The sequence below is a fragment of the Strigops habroptila genome, chromosome 5, assembly GCF_004027225.2.
Source record: "Strigops habroptila isolate Jane chromosome 5, bStrHab1.2.pri, whole genome shotgun sequence".
Lineage (NCBI taxonomy): Eukaryota > Metazoa > Chordata > Aves > Psittaciformes > Psittacidae > Strigops > Strigops habroptila.
The window spans coordinates 46,579,759-46,603,581 of NC_044281.2; the positions used below are offsets into that span (position 1 = coordinate 46,579,759).

Below are 23,823 nucleotides of genomic sequence, written 5' to 3' on the forward strand. Positions count from 1 at the left end.
GATATCTACAGACTGTGTGGATACTGAAGGCGCTTGTCCTTTAGCCTTCTGCCTCACCACATGATTGAGCATCCATGTACCTTACAATCATACACCCTGTCGAGTGTTATTCTCTTATATATCACAATTTACCTCGCTTCCTCCACTCAAACATGCAACCAAGCTGAGCAACAAGCTGCTTCAGCTGCCATGTCATTTCAGTTTTTACACATCTTCTCTTTTTATGTGTGCTCTACATCTCCGTGATGCCTCATCTCGCCGTTCCACTGCCATAGGCTACAAGTCAGGAACAAAGCTCAGGCTCAATGTCAAACAGAGTGAAAATGGGAAAATATCATAGAAGAGAAAATTAATGGGCACAAACACAGCTCAAAACTTTCATCCTTGTGGGCTTTATAACTTTCCCTCTTTTCTTGGCAAAATCTGAAGTAGAAAAGAGTAATAGTATTCCTGTAGAAAATACCTAAAAAGGTAGCTAAAAAAAATACAAGTCCAAAAATTCAAGGTAGAAGAGTTAGGCTTGCATGTTAAGAAATAAATAATTTTGTGAAATGTGAAATCATCTTTTATCTGAAGAACTAAATTTTTTCCACTCTCCACCATTTTCCTACTTTCTCCTTTTTCTTGCCTGACCACTGTGGCTTCTGGAGGTTCACATTTCCCAAAATGCATCAGCAATAAATAGTCCCAAGTCTAAGACAAATGGACTCCAAGGCTGAAATCACAGCTTCTCTGTCGGAACCAAGGCCTTTCTCTCATTTCAAACAGGGAAATGTCAAGGTGAAACAAACACAAGTGAAATCTCTCTTATCAACAAGTTTGCTACTTATCTCTTTAGAACAAAAATGTTACCTTTCATCTTCTCTTGCTAATTTTTTTCTGTAATAAATAGTTTTGGTTCTCCTAAAGAATTTATGTTGTTTGCAACCTACGTTTGGGGGAAAAAAAAAAAAACAACCCAGCCCCTCTCCCCCCCCCCAAAAAAAACCCCAAAAACCAAAAACCCAAACCCCACAAAAAATACAGCCAGCAACAACAAAAAAACCCCACCACACCAGCACCACCAAAAAAAGCAACCACCAAACCCTAATACTCTAAAAATGTTTGATCCTACCCACACTGGCAAAGCCGGCAAATAGACAGGTTTCCATCATACGGAAACATGGTCTTAGATGTCATTAGGTATTCAGTTACTATGAAATCTAATTCCTGGTCTAAAACTATTTTACAAATTGGGACTTTATATTTCTGTAAAAAAGTAGAAGCTGCAAGGCTCACTAAAGTATAAGGAAAAGGGGGTACTTTGCTTTTATTCTCAAGTGATAGAATTATCTTGTTCAGAACCCTGTCGCTATAGATCCCCAAAATCAAACACAAGTAAATACCAATATGACAAATACATTGGTAATTTTATTTGATCCAGATACTTGATTTATCAGCTAAAATACTTTTTCAGGAGGTAACACCATAATTTGTGCCACCCTGTTTCTTTTTGTGTTTAAACCTTACCATAATAAACATTTTCGCTTTTAAATTTCAGTACTTTATCTTTCACTATTTGAAGCACATAATTTATAGTTTTGAACCAACATGCTATAACTAAGCTTAATGCAAATTATAGACTTTTTTTTAATTTTTTTTTTTTTTTTGCACGTTTCAGATGAACAAACCAGAGTTGAAAAATAAAATGCCTCTTCTTTGAGGGTGCATATATTCACGATGCCTTTTCAGTCTGTTTATTAAGTAATCATATCTGGGTACAAGTGTCAACACAATTTACGCTATGAATAATGTGAAGCAGATAACCTCAATTAACAAGTAATTAGAGTCATTTTCCTATTAAGCAGTTTCCTTAATTGTTTTTGAAACCTGGAACTAAAATTGTAATAAATAATAAGCGGCCAAAACATGTCCGTACATTAGCTTAATCCAGGCTCTTCCATTGGAGCCTGGGAAAAATGCAGCATTAAAAAGGGCTGTATATCCACATGAAGTTGAAAAGAGAGGGAAACATTTTGTAGCTGCGGTCTCTACAGATTCTGCTTTTTTCTGTTGTTTCTGGATTTTTGTTGATGCTTCTCTCTCTTCCCATCCCCCCAGCACTATTCTCTTTCCTTTCCCTCTCTTTTTCATCCCCATGATTTCTTATATGAACGTTTAATGTATGAAGGATTTGACTTAATCATTACTGTATATTGACTAGAGCTTATCTGGGAAAAGCTATCCCACAGTGAACATGCAGGGTATTGTCCGTGTTGAACTACAGTTTATAATAGTGAAAATTAATTTGATACCTCATATTGTACCTTGCCAGCATACTATGCATGCTTATGTAAAAAAAAACCACCAAAAAAACCCTCAAAAAACCCCAAACAAAAAACCACAAAAAACCAAACCACCACCACCCCCCCAAAAAAAAAATCAAAAACCAAAACCAACCAAACCAAACCCATGGTTTTCCCAAATAGAACAAGTTGTGGGTTTGCTGCTGGTCATCAAAAAAAGGCCTTCCCTATGTTATCAATCTTTAAATCAATATGTGTCACATATCAAGTACAATAAATGAGTTTAGAGAACATAAAAATGGCACATGTATTTCTCTGCTTACACTACATGATCTCATGGAAAACACTTATTTTGCACTCTGTCTGCCATAGCCAAAAAATGGGAGGGGAGGGGGGGTGGAATCTAGTTAAATACAAAAAGAAATCCAGCAGCTGCTCCTCACCGTAAGCCAAAACAAATAAGCAAACTCAAAACTACAAAAACCCTATCAAAAGTCCTGGGGGGTGGAGTGGGGCTGAGGGTGGGGGAAGTATAACAATGAAAAAGTATAAAAGTGTAATAAAAAAAGAAAAGCAACAAGTATAATATTATTCCCTTCAGCCACCAACTCCAGTGTAAGCCAAAGCCTCCTGTCTTGCAGATACATTTATCACAATTGCAGCTGGAGACCTGTACTAGTAGGACAGACCTTTTTCACCTGAAGGAAAGAGAAAGATTTATTTCTTGTGGTTTTTTTATAGTCCATGAAGGAATCAAAGTACCTCCAACTACTTAAAAAGGCTCCTAGTATACATCTAACTAGACTTCTCCCCTCCACCCCACAAACAGACACTTTGCTATTGTCTTTATGTCTACAGAAAATTTTGCCAGTCTCAGAAGAGTACAGGACTTCTATTTTCTGTTTTTTAAAAAGCTTCAATAAGGTAATGAATCAAAACCAGGCACCTGAAAATAAAGTGAAAACCCTAGGAAGATGCACCACAAAATTCAGGAAAAACTGGCAGCTGTGGGAGGACATGAGCTGTTCAGAAAGAATACAAACATTTAAATAATATAAGTTGCTGGAAATCAGTCTTTGTGAGAAATACCATTGATTTCTTTTCAGTCATCTAACTAAAAGGTCTATTAATGCTTGGCTTGCATTTTGTGGCTATGAGAAATGTTGGAATGAAGAGCTATCAAAGGTGGCTATCAAAGTTTTTTTCTTTTTTCCATTTAACTTTTTTTTTTAACTGCTCATTTTATGGAGACAATCATTAGTGTCTTTAATGTGAAACAAAGCTTCTGGATAAGAGCTGCTAGCTGAAGATCAATATGAAAGATATCATTTCGGTTACAGCTTTAATAACTTTAACAATAGGGAGCCTGGCATCACTGGCTTTATGCATTAATGTAATTTAGAATCTACTAGGTACAAATCTTATCAAATATTAGCAGTGGCTGCATTAGGATTTTCTAGGTAAGAAAACTGCATGATAGATAGGAAGTATTTTAAAAGTAAGCTTTCATGTAATCAGGCTCATCGGCCATAAAACCATGAAAGAATTTACATGATGGGAAAAAAAAAAAAGAAAAAAAAAGGTTCTTGGAAAATGATGGCAATTTTTAAGGAACTGGTGACGCATGGGCACATAATATGCTGAGAGCATACTGCAATGTCTCTCTTGTTTAGATTATCTTAAAAACCATAAGACCCACAAGACTGGAGGATTAGGAATTTCAGCCAAAATCACTTCAATTAAAGATTATCTACAAACCACCATACATAGAATTCCACACCTACTAGGACATTCATTGCAGAGCTTTCAGCTAAATCACAGGATAGATGAGGAGCTTTTTTCCCAGGCTGCCAACAAAGCACCAGCACTGCAGACCAGGAACACAACCCTTCAAGGCCCACAGCTCCACTCAGCTGCAGCAAATTCACCTTTCCCACCCCATTTCTTCCAGCCCACCTGCCTCCAAATCCCTCGGGGTTCCTACTTGCTCCATGCTTTTCACAGTCACCATTCTAATACCCCAACCTTTCCCAAGTTTTTGAGATTTGCATAGTAGTATCATCCTTATTCTTCTACAACAGTTTACCAACAGTCATGTTATTTCTTTTCTCAGCTCTTCAAATTCTTGATCAAAAAAAAAAACCACAAAAACACACCCTTCCAAGAAAAAAAGAAAAAAAAAAAAGAAAATCAGGCCTGAAAATGTTAAAATACAAATTTTGGATCTTCCCTGCAAAGTTATTCTGAAAACCTGATACAACCAATTGGCAGGTTTTTGAACAATTTGTTTAACTTGTGTCCAAATGTCTTCAGGTTTTAGTGCTTACAGGTGGCTGCTTTAGATTTACACTTTAATTTTGAAAAAGATCTAAACTGGGAGTACTGAATCTTCAGTTTATCATTTGCTGATAAAAAATGGAAAGCTCAAAGTTGAAGTAGCCAAATACTGAAAAGAGTTGACACCTGGCACTTTAATTTTTAAACATTTTTTTTTGTGTAATGAGGTTGTAAAGTAAGAGTCTGACTTCAGGACCACAATCAAGAAGAATGAGCTCTAAGGATGACAGAACTGCTAATGTGAAGCTGAGTTGGTCCAAAACCCAGGTTTAATCCAAATAAACACACAAAAGTTTGAATGCTCATCTGGGTTTTCTGCCTTCCCTGGGGCTAGAGATGTCATGAGAACAGATTCACTCATCACAGCTGCGGTACTTCCAGTTCTGGCCATGGATGAAATATCCAGGAAAACAAGCTTTCTTGCAGAGCTCTGAGGGGGGTGGGGAGCAAGGGAAAATGGGAAAGTGTATTTCACAGTATTTCAAATTTGATTCCAAAACTAGGGGAAGATTCAGAGATTAGAAAGGATAGCATATTTTATTATTTTATCTGAGGTTTTGTTACACTGTTAAATGCAAATTTTTACTGTAACTGACAGAATATATGGCAGCTCAGATAGACAATAATCATTAAAAGAAAGGCATAGCTGTTTCTAAAGTTTAGACATGTTCAGTAATGTCCTAAAGTAACAAATGTAAATTAATAGTATTGGTCTCTGAAATAAAAAGGAAAAAATCTGTTGGTTCCCCTCCCCCACCTCCCTCACCCCCTGAGTGTGTACTCAAAACCAAAGCTCCCTCTTTCTCTCAATATGTAGAGTCTTAGGCTCTTTGAAGAGGAGGGTTTCATTTCCGGTTTTGCCATAGCTGTGTGTGTATGCATGTACATCCACAAAAACTAAATCACAGGTGATCAAGACATATTTCCATTAAGGCTATAAACCTCATCGAAAGCAAAATCAAACAGAGAACAAAATATTACCATGTTAACATGACTGGATTGGATCCTGAAAAAAAAAACCCAAACCCTGGCTTCAAAGGGAATTTGATCTGATTTAGGGCAGGAGAATGCTACTGTCAACTATTTGTCTAAGAATAGGCACATTGCCAGACAAGGACACTCTACTGTCTGGTTTAAAACCTCCTGTCTGTGCATTAAACAACATTTAGTAAGCATGCCTGTATATAGTGCAATAGTATATGTATTTAGAGCATGCACAAAGTAATTTAATCCCCATTTCATTGTGTTGGTAGTGTAATTATTTCACTGCGGTAATAAAACAAACAAGCAAAAAAGGCCTGGTTCTTTACCTTTCCTGTCATGTTGCGTTGGGTCACTTTGTGTCACATGATGTGATATAATGTAGCTCAATGCGAGGAGACACATGTCCCTTCTCATTGGGAATTTAAAGAAATGGAGCTTACTTTTCCCCTGTGGGAAACTATGCAGGTCAGGTGCCCAAGACTAGCTATGGGAAGTTAGATATCATCTCAGTTTCAGTACCTCATATTTCAAATCTTGCAACATTTTGAAAGGAAACATGTTAGATGCCACAATTTAGCCATAATACGGTACTTAATAAAGATACAGTAAGAGGAATATCATTCCACAGCTTATGTTCCTTGTCATGGTGTGCACAAGGAACCTATTGCCAAAGCGACTTTTAAACAATACTTTTAAGGATACTTTTTGAAATATACACTATAAAACATGAAAGCCCTCAAAGAAACCTAATGCTACTAAAAGCACGTGGGTATAGAATTAAGGGAACAGAACAGATTAATGATGAAGCCAAAAGACTTTTTTGTTAAAAAGTAGTGAAACAGTTAAAGCACAGAGAATACAGATAAAGAAAGCTTGCAGGACCTGGGGCCAAATCCCCTCTCAGTTACACTAGCATAATTGTGGAGTAACTCTATTTCAATTAATAGAGTTAATATGATGAGAATGGAATTAGCTACATAATGAGCATATTGAAACATAACAGTTGACCCAGCTCTGAGATAGACTCTGTAATAGCTGCAAAGGAGATATGCATCATCCTCAGTCCCGTTTTAGAGATAGAAACACAGAAGAAAGGACTAAAAGTCTCTTGGTATGTCAATGTCCAAGCTGGGACCAGGTAAACATGATAAACTCCAGTCCAACTCCTTCTCCAGTCAGTTGCAATAGATGTAACAGAAGGCTATCATGGAAGCAACATGAAATGTTACGTATATAGAATGTTATCTTTCCAACATGTCATGTTGCTATCTCACATCTGAAGCAAAGATGTGTAACTTAATAGTGCACTGGGACATTGAGCATCAGGGTAGTAACTTCAGTGTCATTAACATGTCTATATATTTGAGTGCCGCTGTTTACAGGATAAAATGGAAGAAAAATTAGAAGCCTGAGAAGCACATTGAGAAAAGATGCAGGAAGTAAGTTTTTTGTAGCAAAAAAACACAAGGATGTGTGGAATGAACTATGAAACAATGATGATACAAAAGCAGTGGGATCATTGCAATTTGAATCAGATGTTAAATTACAGAAAATAATACTATTCAGGGGGTTCTGCTTAGTTAAAACCTCATGTCGAGGTTTTCTGCATCTGCTCAGTTGCCTTACCAGGACAGCTCAAAGGCTACATTTTGCAGAGTTTTGGAACAAGCGAGTTCTGCACTACAGATCCAATCTCATGACTGTCCTTTGTCTTTGAACAAACTAAGAAAAAGGAGAGAAACATTTGGAGTTTTTACAGTTCACTTAATTTTTATCATATTTACCATTTTTGCACATTTTTGATAGAAAAAATAAAGGGTGCTTTTTAACTTTTCCTTCCTAACTCTTGTTGGTTACACAGCCCCAGTCAGCAGTTACCACTAAGAAATGATAACCTCAGTCTGCACCTGTACTCTGCTCTTAAAAAACCTGTCACATCTTATGTGAGGTGGCCAAAAATTGATATTAGAATAAATTTCCACTGGTATTCTATAGATTACAGTAAAATCAATAATTTAAAAAGAAAAAAATGTGTTTACCTCTTGCATTTCACTGTTTTCTGAAGAACTGTTAACAGTATCCTAGAAGATATTTTTGGATTGTTTCTTTATCTGTTTTTCTATCAGTTTGGAAAATCATGGTTTACTTCTATAAATGTCTCAAAGAAAAAAAAAAGGAAGGAATTCATTGGTGTAAAAATAAGTAATAATGTTTTGCTTTTCCAAAGAAATCTGACATGGTAAGTGAACCATAGGTAGCACTGGTTTGAAGAGTGCTGAAACCACCCTGAACCAAGGCATCCGATATTCCCTCAAGGGAAAGAATCACGTTTTAAAGGAACCATCAACTAGTTAGGCAGAAGAGGGGGTTAGGCCTGAATTGCCCGCCATCGCCTTTCCAGAAGGCACACATGCTTTGGTGTCTCCAGATGAGGGTGGGAACTCTGGCCAGATGTCATACAGGGTGAGTACAGAGTTCCTGGTCCTTCCCCAAGCTCTCACACCAAGCAGTGACACCCCATAGCACCAGATCCTTGAGAAGAGCCAGCGCTGGCATCCCATGTCTCCACAGCTACTGCCAGCATAAGAGACAAAAAGGGCTGTTAAAAGGCAAGCACAGATGAAAAGAAAATACTAAACAAAAGAAGTGGAACATGGTTTTTAGATGGTAAATTCAATACTATTTTCACAACCAAGTTTTCTTTTTTTCCCAAGATAGACATTACAACAGAGAGAATGCCACACCTGAAGGGGAAAAAAAAAAAAAAAAAAAAAAGAAGCTTTAATTTTAATTTTTTACTCTTTTTTTGTTTGTCCTATCAGCTTAAAAGTATTTTTTAAAATATTTACACCATGCTTTCTGTGAAGCTCAAAAAGGTTTGCAGGGCTTTGAGGAATGCACTGATCTTGTCAAACACTCCCTAAACTGTAGACAACTCTATTAATGATAACAAAGATTTTTTCACTGGATGCTAGGAAAACAACAGGGAGATATTCGTAGAGAAGATGCAAAACTTCCAAGCAATGTATTCAGCCAGGAAGGTATTTCAGTGTTAAGCATTGCTTGAAATAGTTGTATTTTCAAGGGATGGATGATGGAAACATCAACATTTTGGAGTCAGCAGCTCTTCTAGCTAGCATCTCCCCAGTTTTTCGGGGCCGGGCGGAGGAGAATTAAAAAAAGAAAAGGGGGGCTGGGGGAAGACGAGCCGTTTGACTTAGGTTTGTCTTGTATAGCATCAGCTGCTCCACCTGTAATCTCTAGTGCTGCTCTGCCCCCTTGTGCTGCTGCAACTGCAGAGCAGTCGCCCGAGCCTTTGTGCAGGAACCACACGCTGAAACCTCCCCCTCCGTCACTTCTCACTTTTCTGGCAAGTTCAAGGTCAGTGCCTAGCTATTTTCAGCTTATCTCTTCTTGATCCATGCAGAGAAATGACAAGGTAACGTGATTTGGGGTCAGCTGTATTACAGGAACCGTTACATAAACGGAGAAAGTGGAAATCAATCCTAGCTGACAGTGTCTTCAGGATAATCAGCGCTCACTCCATGCCGCTGTCAGCTCTCCTGCATCAAACACCATGTTACTTCTGTCAGATCCCATTAACTAAACCATATTCTCACTTTTGGCAAAGTAAATAAATATTTCAGTCGGGCTTGCATTTAATTCATTGTTTAGAGAACTTTAGCACTTTGGACTTGCAAAGAGTCTGCATTTATATGAGAAAGGACATCTTAGCCTGTCACGTCCATTACTGACTGCAAAGGGCATTGGCAAAGATACAGACGAGTCTTACGAAATACCCCATTCTTCACGTTTTGTGCTTGTTTTCTTTATGCAGACGACCATCCTCCAATTCTCCGTTATCGAGTAGACCTCGGCTTCCCAAAGTGCTTACATAACCCATGCTCTCCCTCACCCCAACCATATCAAGGCTTTTCCTCTAACGTTTTAGGACATCTTCCTCAATTTGTTTGATTATTATTACTTTATCTGAACCATTTCCTCCCCTAACTAGACATCTTCCCTAACACAGACTTATGAACATATCATTTCACAAGATGTGTCGCTTTAGCCGCATCTCGATGACAGCACATGGTATGTCAGTTAAGGGAAAGAACAGCGATTCTATCCCACCCACCTTGTGCTCTCATGAAACTGCCAAGCCCGCAGTACTCTGCTGAAGAACAATTTACCATAATATTAGTTGTCAGTAAATTCAAAGACGGAACTCCTAAAGCCATAAAATGAATTAGAAGCAATTTAAAAAAGAATTAACAAACTAGAGTAAGAGTATACTGTCAACAAACAAATGCTTCATCATAGCACTGTAATTTGGAATTTTAATTACCCCTCTGCTTCTGTAACAAAACAATGTCTGAACTGGCAGCCATTTGAATCTCTCACAGGTCATTGAGCATTCTAGTTAATTACTCTATGAATAGCCTGTTTTTCTCCCCTCTGGAAACACGTTTCTAATGGCAGTCAAGGTCTGACAAATGTGTCATCTACATAATTAGCTAGGAAGCAACACAAAACATTAAACATGCTTTGTGCCGACAACTATCAAAACATTTCATTTGTTGTCAATTATTCATTACTTTGTAGGTTCTGAAGGGGTTGTTATTATGAAAATAAGTCCAGATGCTAACAAGGTTAGATTTTTTTGTTCAAATTAGTAATCAGAGGACTAACTTTAAAAAATGTATCCAATGTACATTTATGGCAGTGTTCAATCAGCACTAAATTATAAACGAATTTAGTTAAGTTCAAGTTAAAATAGCCATGGCAGAGCACATACACTAATTTGTAGAGTTGCATCTCCCTTTGAAGTTTTGGGATCTAAGCTGAAGTAGCAAACTTTCAGAACCTTTGGCAAGACTAATTTGTGCTTGGTAAATAGAGTAAAGATTTTCACAGCGTGAGATAATGTAAGATTGAGAAAAAAAAAAAGGGAGGTTTTTGAACCTTTTTTCTACCCTTCTGTCACGCTGAGTAAAAGTCAAAATCAGCAATTCCAACTCACATAATATCGTGTCTGAACTTCAGTCTGGTTTAACAAGGAAGCCAAACCAGTTACATTCACCACCCGCTTAATAGAGCTGAAATAAATTTATCCTCGCTTTTAAGAAGAAATAGGTGCTGGGTTGTTGTTTTTCTTTTAAGGGTTTGGTTTTTTTTTTTAATGATCTCGTTATGATGCTGCCTATCAAGCTACACAGCTGAAATGGTACAGTGAAAATGTCTGGAGGAGAAATAAACGGGGAGTTTAACAATAAAATTAACTTCTTTTTAGCCAGGATTATTTCAGTTGAAGTGCTATAATTCAAATATACGATAAAGAATAACTTCTCAAAGTGCATATAAAAGGAAAAAATTAAAAAAATCAGAAAAACGAAAGTCTTGTTCTGAGCCTGAAAGTACTTCTGCACACAAAATGTCAATCCTGAAAAAGGGTTGGGAGGCAACTTGCACTGCTCCATTGAGTAAAATTGCTTATTGAAGGTAAATTAAATCCTGATATATTCTAATGCATAAGTATTTTACTTTCAGCCTCTAAGTCAAAGGACTTTAAGCTATGCAGAACATACATGAGCATATAGGGGCACATCTGGGAGTGCTGCCAGTGGAAGCTGAAGGCCTCTGTTCCAGAGAGGGAGCAGCTCCTCAGGTGGGGAGCAAGGGACTCCTGTGCTGAAATAACTGAAAAACTGGAATCAAGGGCCAAGTGAGTCTGTCTGCAAATGCTAAACACAACAGAGAGCAGATCTAGGTTTTGAAAGCACAAAACCAGTTTGAATACAGTAAGAGCACATATGACACACTTCATTTCTCATTTTCCTGCACTAAAAAGGAGAATGACTAATGTTACTCAACAAATAATTTTTATTTTTTACCATATTCATGTTCAAGAAGTGAAACTGGACTGTGTTCATGGACTCTCTGCTTTCATACCTACCCTGAAATATTTAAAGTGGAAAAAGGTATTACATGGTTTGTGTAACACCTTGGAGGGAACATAGCTATTTCCTTACAGTGATAAATGTAGGTGCAGCTATAATGGACTAGTGTATGATGATAAAATTTCCAGTGTATAATGCCTGAGCAGTCACTATTAGAACACAATAAAGAGAATATTCCACTTCAGATGTACACAACTATTATAGGAAACGGTTTTCTGCTTTTAGAAGTATTTTGTTAAGATTTGTTTTATCCTCCAGGAAAAAAAAAAGTAAACTGGGTAAAAAAAATGAATCCTTAAAAACTTTCCCTAAATAAACTATACTACAAAAGAAGCTCTGATGATCTCTCAAAGCTGGAAATAATCCATTTTCAGCTAAAACTACCCATAGCAATGAAACTGAAAATACTCTAAGAGAGGGCTGGAGACTGTCTTGTAATTAACATTAAACAGATAACATATTTACGAGGAAGTCAAAATATTTTGGAAGCCGATAATCCTGTAAGCCTTAACATGGTATAAAAACAACAAATAAATGCAAAGTGTTACTGTTACACATGCCTGCCTGATCAATGGTTTTCACATATTGATCTATAAATGGAGTTGACAGTCTGTGTTGGCTGCACATTTTCCAAGCAGCTCTATTTTTGTAGAAAACCAATACGGGCAATTACCTTTGTTTGAGATGCCAAGTCTTATCAATTCAATGTGATTTAGTGTCATATTAATTAAATATCAGGATCTACTTCAGGACAATCTATAAAAACAAAGCCTCAAACTTAACTATAAGCTTGATTTGAAGTAAACATGTACAAGCCCTGCAATTTCAAAATATGGCTCAAAAACTCTGCTAAACAGAAGGCTTATATTTTTAGCAATTTTATTTCTGTCTTTTTGGCTAGCCATAACTTTGGCAAGTGTTCTATGATCACAGGAGTAAAAAACAAAAGAAGATTGCTTCCTGTTTCCTTGATAATGTATTAGAGAGATAAACAAACCTACCCATTTGCTTAACCTAATCAGAAAAAAGCACTAATACATTAACATTTTGGAATGTCTAAATAGGTTCTAATTCTTAATATAGACACCAATAAAAAAAGACATTTCATTGTTTGAAGTTGTTCTGAATGAAGCAAAATGCACTTCCCTGGGGTTTAACAGATGAAAATAGCAAATATTCATTTACATTGCTAGTTCAGACACTAACATTAAACACAGAAAGAGCCCTCGCTTGCCAGTCTGTGTCCAGCTTAGTGATTTGTGCTCTTTAAACTCTACATTAGTATCAATTTCAGCCTTTGCACAAAGCTGAAGCATTTCCATCGAAATAAATAACATAAACCCCCAAGAATTTACATTTAACTCTTGCATCAGTTAGCTTATGCATTCCACATTTGCATCTTCACTACTACAAAACACGCAAGTGCATATGGCCCTACTGATGTATGATGCATATCCTTTTTTGTCACCCTGTAGAAAATAATCTGTCCATCTTCAAAACTATAGCCCCAGGTGTGCTCACAAGCACCACAGCCAATGCTCAAGAATACAAAAATATCCCTTACAGAAAATTATGTGTTTTCTTCTCTATAAATCACTAGTCATCGTTCTAGTTTTGTGCCAGATTTTTGCCCTTTCTTGTCCAGAGTGATTTTTTTCTTTTTCAAAAAAATATATTTTAGAAATATATTTTTGAAATATATTTTTTCGATTGATATTTAAAAATGTGGCAGATGCTGATTGCCTTAATCCACTGAAGTCAGTAGGTTTTCCTTAAGTTGAGTAAAAAGGATTTGACCCGCATATTAGTGGAACATACTGCATACACCAAAATATCGGTGGCGAAAGAGTAATATGGAGTACCTTTTTCAGCTATTTCTTGTCTTTTAAAAGAAAAATCTCTCCAATGATAGCACAAAAATATTCAGTCAATGCAAAATAGAAAACAAGCATAATCAGTGGATACCTTGTAGATTATATCTATCACTGAAAGAGAGGCAGACTGTTAAAAATAGTAAATTTACAAATAGAAAGATCAGGATAAATCCTTTTTATTTTCTAGTACAAAATAAATTGGCTCTGCTTAACACACCGGTAATAGGGATCTGTGTGCCTTTAAATGCAAAATTGAAGACTCTGTATATGAGTGCCCCAGAAAAGAACGTCACGAATTTCAAAACAAGATTACTAAATGTACATATATACATATATATGAGCATGTGTGTGCATATCAGTTGGACCCTGCTTTTTCAAGACACTTGGGCAGAGTACTCTCCTCCATTACTTTCCTCAAAATCCTTTGTGAGTCTCATGCACAGATTCAGATATGTCAGCATGCAATTGCTACAAGCAACTGATATTTCACTGGTCTTTTAACCTGAATCTTACGCATTTAAAGCACATATTTGAAAATGTTTGGATCCTTAGGAATTTTGCTTTCAGTTTTGGCATTAGCAAACAACTTTAAGAAGCTTATTTAAGTAAATACGCCAAAACGCTTTCAGTCTGTCAATATCTATCTAGTCAGAAAATTCTGCATGGCAAAAAGAGATGAAAAGAATTGAAATAGAAAGGAAATTAGTAACATGGCAAGCTTTCAATCTATTATGTCAGAGCCAAGTTTGCTTGGTAAAATGACATATACTAAGTAAAATTCCACTTTTCCATAATTAGCTACTAAACAAATGCAACATAAAGCAACTTTTCAGCTCTCAGCCAATGAACATATATTGTACCTGCTATGGTTATTGGAATGTGGCAGTGAATATTTATGTCTAATTTAACTTTTTAGAGCCCTTGCTCGGTAACAGTCCAGAATACTATCCCCAAAACTAAAGTTATGTAACAAGGTAATATCAACAATGAGAAACTGCATGATAAAATCCTGCCCAAAAGTGAAAAATGCTAATTTTGTCTCATTTAGCAGCTGGATACAGAAATGCTCATTAGTTTTAAGAGGGTTAATCCTTTTAACTTTTGCATATTGATATGCCAATTATGCCTAATTGTACAAGAGGCATCAGTCAAGGTAATAGTGCATAAACACATGAAAGTTATTAAGTACATCCCAACATGTAATAAAGTAGGTGTTAATTGGTAGCTGAGTTCTGCAGGCTATTGAGGTGGATAATTCATTGAGAGATGGATCACTTGTAATTTCTCTACATAATTCCTTTTGCAGTCTCATGCTGTGATGTTTTCATGCTTGTCAAAAACGACTGCAGCCTAGTGCCTTTTGTTAAACACAGACAATAAAATATGTTAGGCATTATTAAATATACTTAACTTTTAAACTTTTTCAAAGGTACAGTTCTTCCTGATAATACATTATAGTATTCCCAGTAAATTACTATAAGCATTGTTTCAGGTTTGTAATGGAGGAACATTCCATGTCAGATAAGAAGGAAGAAACATGTACAGTGTGTCTGAGGCAAAACAGTATCATTTAAATGGAAGGTACTTGAGTATCTTATCAGCTGCTAAGATCTAAAGAGATTTTTCTTTCCAGAAATACAAAGTGAAATTAGTTAAGCTATATCACTATATCAGAGAAATTAATGACTAAAATAATGTATTTGTAAATAAATCTGAATTTTGAGTTTGATCTTTGAGTAAAAAGGAAAAAAATACAGCTGTTATTGCAGGCTTCTTCCATTTAATAACTTTTTAGAAGCTGAATATTTCATAGGAATCCATTACATCAAGAAACAAAAAATTAATGTTTGGCATGGTTGTGAGAAGTGACTGAGACCTGGGACTCTGTCCCCAGCTAACAGAGTTTTCTCCCTCATTTGCATTCTCTGAGAACAAAATGGATCTGGAATCCAAAAAGTGGCTAACGTTGCATAAATAATTTTGTAACATCATATGGCCTCAGCTGCAAGTTGCTACCATTATGGAAGAAAATTAACCGGGGGAGACTCATATCAATCAGTTTGTTTAGTAGCTCAGAAGGAGTATGGGGCAGGGACACAATTGGCAATAGAGTTTATCGCTAACTAATTTAAAAATAAAAGGAAAAAAGTAATGGATAAAAAAAGAGTTAACTCTTTCAACTCTGTCAACTATTACAATAAGAAAGGAACTTTGGTATCTTACTTGTTACAATTCATTCATTCTTACAGCAAGACTTATTTTTGTTATGGACAAAGTTGTCTTTTATTTACAGAGTTGTAATTTCCATCTTTTTTTCCTTTGTCAGCTTTTAACTTTTGCCTTTTGGGAAATCATAACATGTATCTGATACTGTAAGTACTATGCGCTACAGAAGCCATATTTAAGTACTGTAACACTTGAGAGTTGAAATGCTGAGTAGTTACTATGATCATGGCCACCAAAGCCAAATTCTTTCTTTCATTGAAGGAAAATTGTTATTCCAGTGCCTAGCCATACTCCTAAAAATGTGTTAGTGCCATTAAATCCCTCCTTGCAAGGGATGATCACAAAACCAGTATCTTAACCACACATAAGGTAATTCTGTAGTTTTTAAAATATCAGAAGACTCAGAAACTGTTAGGAGTGTTTTACTTACAGGCTCAGGGACTTTCACATTCTCAGACAAAATCATAGATTTGCTTTGGCTCAGTCTATCGTGGTGACTGTTGGCATTTTTGACCCTCATTTGAACAGCCCCCGTACTGTGGTGGGAAGGATTAGGCTTTTCGGAGGCCATATCAGAAGCTGTAGACCCTTCCATGGTTACTGGGTTGACCTGAAGAACATAAAATAAGAGCATTAATCTACGAATCCTCCATGCAAAAATGTATCAATGCCAGTTATATGTCACTGTAGTCAGGAGAAGAAGCTGAGTTATCTTGCTGGCAAGATCTTGATCTTCTTTGAACACCAGGATAACTATCAGCTGTGTCAGCCTGTAGTTTTATTATTGTCCTTATCACTCACCCATCCAAACTACCTTGGAAGAGTTAGTTTATGTAAAAGATTATCCTTATCTCAAAAGCCATTCTCGTCTATGGTGTAATCTCCCTGCAAGCCTCTGTCACGTCCAGCTGGCAGCCACTACATTTTGTCTTTGGCCCTGCTCACACTACACATTTTCAATCTTGCAATGGAAAACGACATGCTGTGAAGCCAATTAACATAACTTACCTCCACAGTTCAACATATTCATGTTACAAGTGCATTGCAGGACCATGCTGCAACCCTGCTAGTGTCCTAGATTCAAACCCAGATCTAATAAAATTTCACTTATTTTTTATATTCTACCAACAACAGAGATGGGATTTTTATTTCTCTTGTTCATTTTTAAATATTTGAAAACGAAGAAATGGCTGAGCACATCAGCTCTCAAGCCTTTGGAGGAGTAGGGGGAACTCGTAGAGAATGATCACCTTCTCTAGCAGTGCTGCTGTTCAACCTTCTGTGTCAGACTTAGTGCAACTCAATAAACTGCATTCTAACAATTTAAATTCCCAAAATGTTTTTCATCAGCAAGAGTTGCTTCATAGTTCTTGTGCAAAACGTCAGGACAGTGATGTACAGCACTTTCTCTACTTTCCTCCCTCCCTTCCCCAGTTGACTCTGGCACTACTATATGTAAGTTGTGGGAGAAGTAATATGGTAAGAGTCACAAGAAGACTTGCTATTTATATTCCTGTGTAACCGTAGAAGAAGATGGGTGAGGAAGAGATGCTATATAAGCTGGTTTCCCAATTATGGAGCCAGAGCAATGGAAATCCATTTAAATGCAATTATAATATAAACTGTTGAAAATCAGCATTTTCCAAATGGGTTTGAAGATCACAACTTTTTCTAGAAACATCTCCCCAGCCTCTGAAGACTCTAGAAGATGAAATTCCCTGATTTTAAGAATGTCAATTTCTATGAAGGCATCAGAGGAGAGGAAGATATGGTACCAGTGTGAGAGAAGGAGATGAGGAGCACTACTGCATGTCTCTGAGCAGGACCATAGTTATTATGCTGGTGGAATGACACAACCCTCCTGGCTTCACCCTCTCCTGGCCCTGATAAATCAATTCTTTACAGAAAACTGCCTCAGATATAGAGAATGATAAGGAGAGGTCATGTAGTCACAGAATGGTTGAGGTTGGAAGCGACGTCTGAAAGTCATCTGGTCCAAGTCCCCTGCTCAACCTAGAGATGGTTGCCCAGGGCCATGTCCAGAATGCTTTTGAATATCTTCAGGGGGATTTGAACTCATACAGCTAAAATAATGGAAATACGAGGAAACACAGCACTCTTGAAGACAGAAATGAGAAGAAGTGCTTCAATATTAGCCATTACTCACTCAATGTTATGAGCTGTGATAGAAACACTCATTTTAATAAAAGCAACAGTAAAGCTTATGATCATGGCTGCTTCCTACATTGAATTAGTTACTCAAGGTTCCCTACAGAAGTTAAATCACAGAAAAAAAGAGGAAAAATATAGGCTAAAGCTGTTTCTATATATATTCTGCTGCTCAGGATTATGCATGTCTGTTTTTGCTGTGAGTTGGTATATGACACTGGGGAAAACTCTTTATGTGGACCTTTGTTAGACAACACTGAGTGTTCCCCCTACCCAAGACACTTTTTACCACCCTCCAGACCGGTCGCTGCTCAAATCCATGTCGCAGGGACACTTTGCCATTTTGGCAGTAAGGTCTGCAGCAGCTCTAAATAGGAAATGATTGTTTTCCTCCTTCTAAACTTGGACAGTCAACCCATTTTGTATTTCATGTTGGTATCAAATCGAAATTGCTTCTCAACAGATTTTCAGTAGGCTCCAGGCTGGAGAGCTGATCAGACTTGAGAGACAAGAACGACACTGGCTCTGTCACCAATCCAATGTTTGGCTGGAGCACATCTCTCAGATTTTCTTCTGAAATCTCCCACCTATAAGACTTTGACACATCTCTTCTTGGGAGCATTATGAGTTTTAATTAGCTAGTGGCTGCCTGGTGGTGTCAGCACATGAAGTGCTAGAAAAAAGTTTAATAGTTTGACAAAGGCATGCCCTGGATCTCAAATAGGAACACAGTCAGTAAATGATAAGTCTGAAAAGACTTCTGAAAATGTTTATTCTAATCTAGTTGAACCTTGGTTAATTTTCCCCAAACTTGGAACTAATTCACATACATCGGAGTATAACAAGGAGACTGAGGCACCCAAGTTACAGGAACTACCATAAAAGATAAAAACCCAAATGTCAACATTTTCACAATCAGATTTTATTTGTCTTAGTGTAGAGCATGGTGAGATCCTGCAGAATATTACAGGACATGAAAGAAAGGTACAAGTTACAGAAGTTGCTCCTTTAGGATTTCTAGGTAGAGATCCTTTGCTGCTCAAACTCCATTGACTCCTGACAGTGGTACCGGCCTTGCATGCCAGTAGATGGCACCCTGAATATGAGCTCCACAAATGCAACGGCTTTGCATTTACGCTTGCAAGATTTTGGTAACACTTGCACTCTGCCCCCTTTTTTTTTTTTTTTTAAATTCTTTTTTTTAAGCTTTTTAGAAAATAAGAGGGGAAGACAGTCAGGAAACAGATAAAATATTAACAGAAAAAGGATCCTGTCTGATGCTTTTATGATTTCATGCTTCCAAACTGTTATTAGCAGCATTAGGACCAAGTTTCGGCTGGTTTTGCAGGGGAGTTCATTTCATTTATTTTGGAAAGCAGAGATGCCAAGTTCTGTGCAACTGCTTCTGAAGCACACTATGTTCATTATACAATTGGTTAATATGCTTTTTGGGAAATAGTTAGCATCTGCATATAAATTTTAGTTTTGAAACCTCCTATGGCTGATTTACAGGAGAAAAGCATTAAACCAAGACAGAATTTACCTCCCTCCCCTCTCTGTTGTTTGTAGGGTTCTTTGGGGCAAAGAAACAGCATAACTTTAAGACATTCACGTAAGAGGAGAGAGACAGAGAAACACCTTGAAAAATCCTCTTGGAAGTACCTGTTTTGGGGCACTGTGGAACAGAAGTGACAGGTTGGATAAGGGTAGGGAAAAGTCAGAAAAGTACAAGTACAAGAAAAACCCTTGACATGAAGATGGATGAATGATACAGGAAAGGAAAACTGATTCACAGAGTTGGTAAAAAGTTTACATTGGATATGAGAAAGGAAAACTTTAATTTCTGGAGAGTGGATAGATCATCTTACTTATGGGGCAAGAAACACTACTGAGCTCTAGGGACAAAATCATCTTTCTGTCTGGGACGGGAAAACCAATTCAGTCCTATGCAACCAGTTGCTTTTGGAGACACCCTAAGGAGTTCAAAAGCCCCCACTGAAGGAAGAAGCAGTTCATACTTCAAATGAAATTTGCAACTTCAGTGGTCAACACCTTGCTCATAAATTGGTACATGTGTTTGGGATGCTCAGAGAGAAGGACAAGCCTGCTCCAGCAAGTAGCACAGCATCCCAATGGTGAATCAGGTTGCACTGAAGCCAGTGTTCAGAGGCCAAGTACAGGTGTGAGGTGGTTGCTAACTAGTCAAGTAACATTTGACATATGTGGCTGTTCAGTGGTTAAGATCCTAAAAACCTGATTTCTGAATGTATAGTTGACTTTCAAACACGCAGTGTGGAAGTAATGAATATTACAGAGATGAAAAATTGAAAATTTTTGGATGCAAATCTGTACACACAGTAAAGCCGTCCTATTTCTGAGAATCAAGCCCAGTTTAAAAGAGTAACATAGCAAATTGCAGAGATCAGATCCCGATCCTCCTCACAAAGTGCTGAGTCTTGGCAAAACTATCTTCAAGAGGATTTTTTGTAACATTTCTTTTAAAAACAGTGCTTTCACAAAAACTCGATATTTTATAACAGTGAAAATATTTCAAGTATTTCTTATTTTCTTTTGGGGGAAAATTCTTTTCTGCCTTTTCTCTTCAAAAAGAGAAAGGAGATAATAAAGAAAATAAAGTAACATTGTTAACTTCCCAATGAAAAGCAAAACAGAACAAAACAAACCCTTCTTTTTGCTATTTATATTTTCACTGAAAAAAAGAAAAATATACTTTTTAGCTTTTTGAAAAAAATAAGGGAGTGAATTGTTCACCTCACTGCTATGCCTATGTCTTTGGTAGCTTAATTACAGTTTCTGTCTCACAATGGTAGCCAGATAAGTGTTCCCTCCTACAGCAGCTCATGGAGCTAAAGGAAGTTTCGTATTGCAGTTATCAGGATTTTCATCTATTTTGACATGTTGCTTTGTCCAGATGTTGATGAATCCACAGTGTGTGGACTGACCAGTATTACCAAAGAACTTAATTTCATGACTTTTGGTACAGTATCTGTAAAGTTAGCATGTAGGTTTTCTACAAAGCAAAGTGTTAGTTCTTCAAGAAACAAAAGGTAACAGTATTTCTAAATTTTGGGTTGAGCTACACCTACATTTCCTACAGCTTCATACAGTGAAAGGCAGAATTCAATTGTTAATTCGTTTGCAACTTGTACCAAGTAGTTGTAACGAGTACTTTTATCTAAGAAAGGGAAAAAAATCTATCCATGATTAATTCAGCTCTGGGGCCCCCAACAAAAGAGGAATGTGGACCAGCTGGAGCAAGTCCAGAGGAGGGCCACAAAGATGTCCAGAGGACTGGAGCATGTCTTCTGTGGAGACAGGCTGAGAGCACTGGGGTTGTTCAGCCTGAAGAAGAGCAGCCTCCCAGTGGGAACCCTCCCAGGGTCAACGAGAAAGCTGGAGAGGGGTGTTTTACAGGGGTCTGTATGGATAGGACAAAGGGGAATGGCTTTAAACTGAAAGAGGGTAGTTTTAGACCAGATATTAAGATGAATTTCTTTACAATGACGGTGGTGAGACATAGGAACTTACTGCTCAGAGAAGCTGTGTCTGCCCCATCCCTGGAAGAGTTCATGGCCTGGTTGGAAGAGGCTTTGAGCAATCTAACCTGGTTAGGTTGCTCAACAACCAGGAAGGTGTTCCTGCCTATGGCAGGAGGGTTGGAACTAGATGATCTTTATGTCCCTTCCAAAGCAAAAACATTCTATGATCCTACGATATAATTAAAATAAGCTTTTAATTTCTTCCAACTCTGCTCCTTATGACATATGCAGCACTATTAAGTCAGAAGCATAATGAACATGGAAGTGCTCAACATAATAATATAAAAACACTGCAAAATTAAAGTGTGTCGTGTTATATTCACTAATTCCCTTCTGCTGAAGAGCGTATCACACATGAAGAGCATCCATAAAAATTTAATGTAACTATATTACAAAAGAATAAAAATCAGCACTAGGTTCACTATTACACTGGACCTGTGAGCCTGAGAAAACATAAAAATTCAAGAGGAAGTCAGAGTTAACAAATGAAAAAAAAAAAAAGAAAAAGACCCCACAAAAACAAGCTAATGCCACACACGTGGTGAGTCAAAGCATTCTTGTAAAGGAGAAAATGTATTTCTGTGTCTGAAAGAAGTGTTTAAAATCAACACACCTTCGTAAATATTCCTGGTGCTGGGTTTTGCTGTTAGCCTTTGCTACACTGTTAACAATCTCTGCTGAAGTACAGCTCAGGGGCAGTAAGTACTTAAACAAAAAACTGATGGAAATAAACTGGGACAGATGAAAAAGCTGTAGGTAAAGAAAAAGGATAACAAGTAAACTGCCACATAGCTTTTTTTCAATTATTCTTATCTGCACTCTGCTGTGTCTTTATTTTTTTTTTCTCAACCATCCCCATAGTGCTGCTCTCACAGCTAATGTGTCACACATCTGCTCCCAGGGCACGAATGCAAACAGCCAAGGCTGCTGAGGGATACCATATTCTGGGTTGGTGCCCAGAAGTGTCCCGAAGCCAGTTTATCTGAGTACTATAAAACCGAAAAATTCCAATGTAGTGGAAATACAAAGCAGATGTAACATCGCTATGCCTTTTCCTTTGCAGAAAAATAACGTTCAGCCTGGAATAATTTGTACTTCGGAAGTAACATTAATTCCAACCATCAGTCACATCTCTAGTCAAAGTAGAAGATCAGGAACAACGCTACTGCCTGGGTCTTCCAGTTTTATCTTTTTATATCAGATAGACAGTAAAGCAAAATTTCATGCCGAGTTCATTCCACTGTAAAATGTTAAATGTTCTAAACTCAACGCACAGCTTTCCTTATCAACTAAAATTGCAATCTCATCAACAAACATCAGTGAGTTAGTTGATATATCGTAAGTCCTACAAAAGCCAAGCTCATCAGCATTAATTATCACACCCCCTTTTAATTTTTTTTTACCTGTTGCAGCCATATTAGACTTTCAGTGGTGTCTCTCAGAACAGAAAACACATTGAGCAATGATCATGGGGGTCATCTTACCTTATGTGTCTAAGGGCTGGTATGTACTCTTTTCTAGTCCAGTATTTGATGCCTTTCTGCAAATAAAAGCAAAAATGGCCCACAGAGTTCTTCAGGCAACTCTAATTTACATGTACAGTTACCCTTGCCTCTCCTGCGGTCAAAGAGTAAAGTATCTTTCTGTTTTGTTTGTAGCAATATTGCACTGCCTAGCATTTCCCTGCTGCCATGTGTGGAATACATTGCTCAGGCCATTATTCACAATTTCATTTATACCCTGAGGTATATAATCCAGTTCTATGAAGGATGAAACTAAATGCAAATTTCTTGACACAGCTTGACCTACATCATAGCACACTTCTTAGTTTGTAACCTATTAGCAAAAAGTAAAGCATTTTCAAGTATGATTGTTAAAACAACTCTTAGGCTAAAGAGTCTTTTAACCTTGAGTTTTTTTACTTGATCCTTGATACAATGAAAGTATCAACTTTTTTGGTTTACTCTCTCATAATAAGAGAAGGTTGTATCTTCTAATAACAGTTAATAACCACATAATTCTCGTGATTGAAATCTCAGGTATCAGCTTAATATCCAGTAGGAACAGAGTGTTCCTACTGAGTCTTAGAATAATTTCTTCCTAGTTTCTGCAATACCGGACATGTGGTTCCAGACCGGTCTTAAAGGCGTGACCCTGATCTCAGGTCCACAGTGAACCCACTGTAGTTGATGGAATTATAGCAAAGCAGAAGTAACATCAAGCACACCCGAGGAGGAAAGCCAAAGTATTACAGAGCCAGGTGTGGAAATACGCTTTGCAATGAGCTGCAAGAAGGAAGGAGACAGACTTGCACCACTGTACAGCAGTAACTACGTTGTTTTATTTTGGGTCTAAGAACATACTTTAAGGTTGTTTTGATAACTGAGTTCTTGAGAATTAAATTGTTAAAATGCAGTACTTAATTTCT

General features: G+C 37.3%; 1 protein-coding gene across 3 annotated transcripts in view; it reads right to left on the minus strand.

Annotated features, from left to right (window-relative positions):
• The window catches only part of ARHGAP15 (Rho GTPase activating protein 15), a 338,762-nt gene that overhangs the window by 302,825 nt on the left and 12,114 nt on the right, over positions 1-23,823 (minus strand). For all 3 annotated transcript variants that reach the window (XM_030488811.1, XM_030488812.1, XM_030488809.1), the window contains exon 2: positions 16,097-16,276. In XM_030488811.1, the coding sequence (XP_030344671.1) occupies positions 16,097-16,261 (165 nt within the window). In that variant the 5' untranslated portion in view covers positions 16,262-16,276. The remainder of the gene's footprint in view (positions 1-16,096; positions 16,277-23,823) is intronic.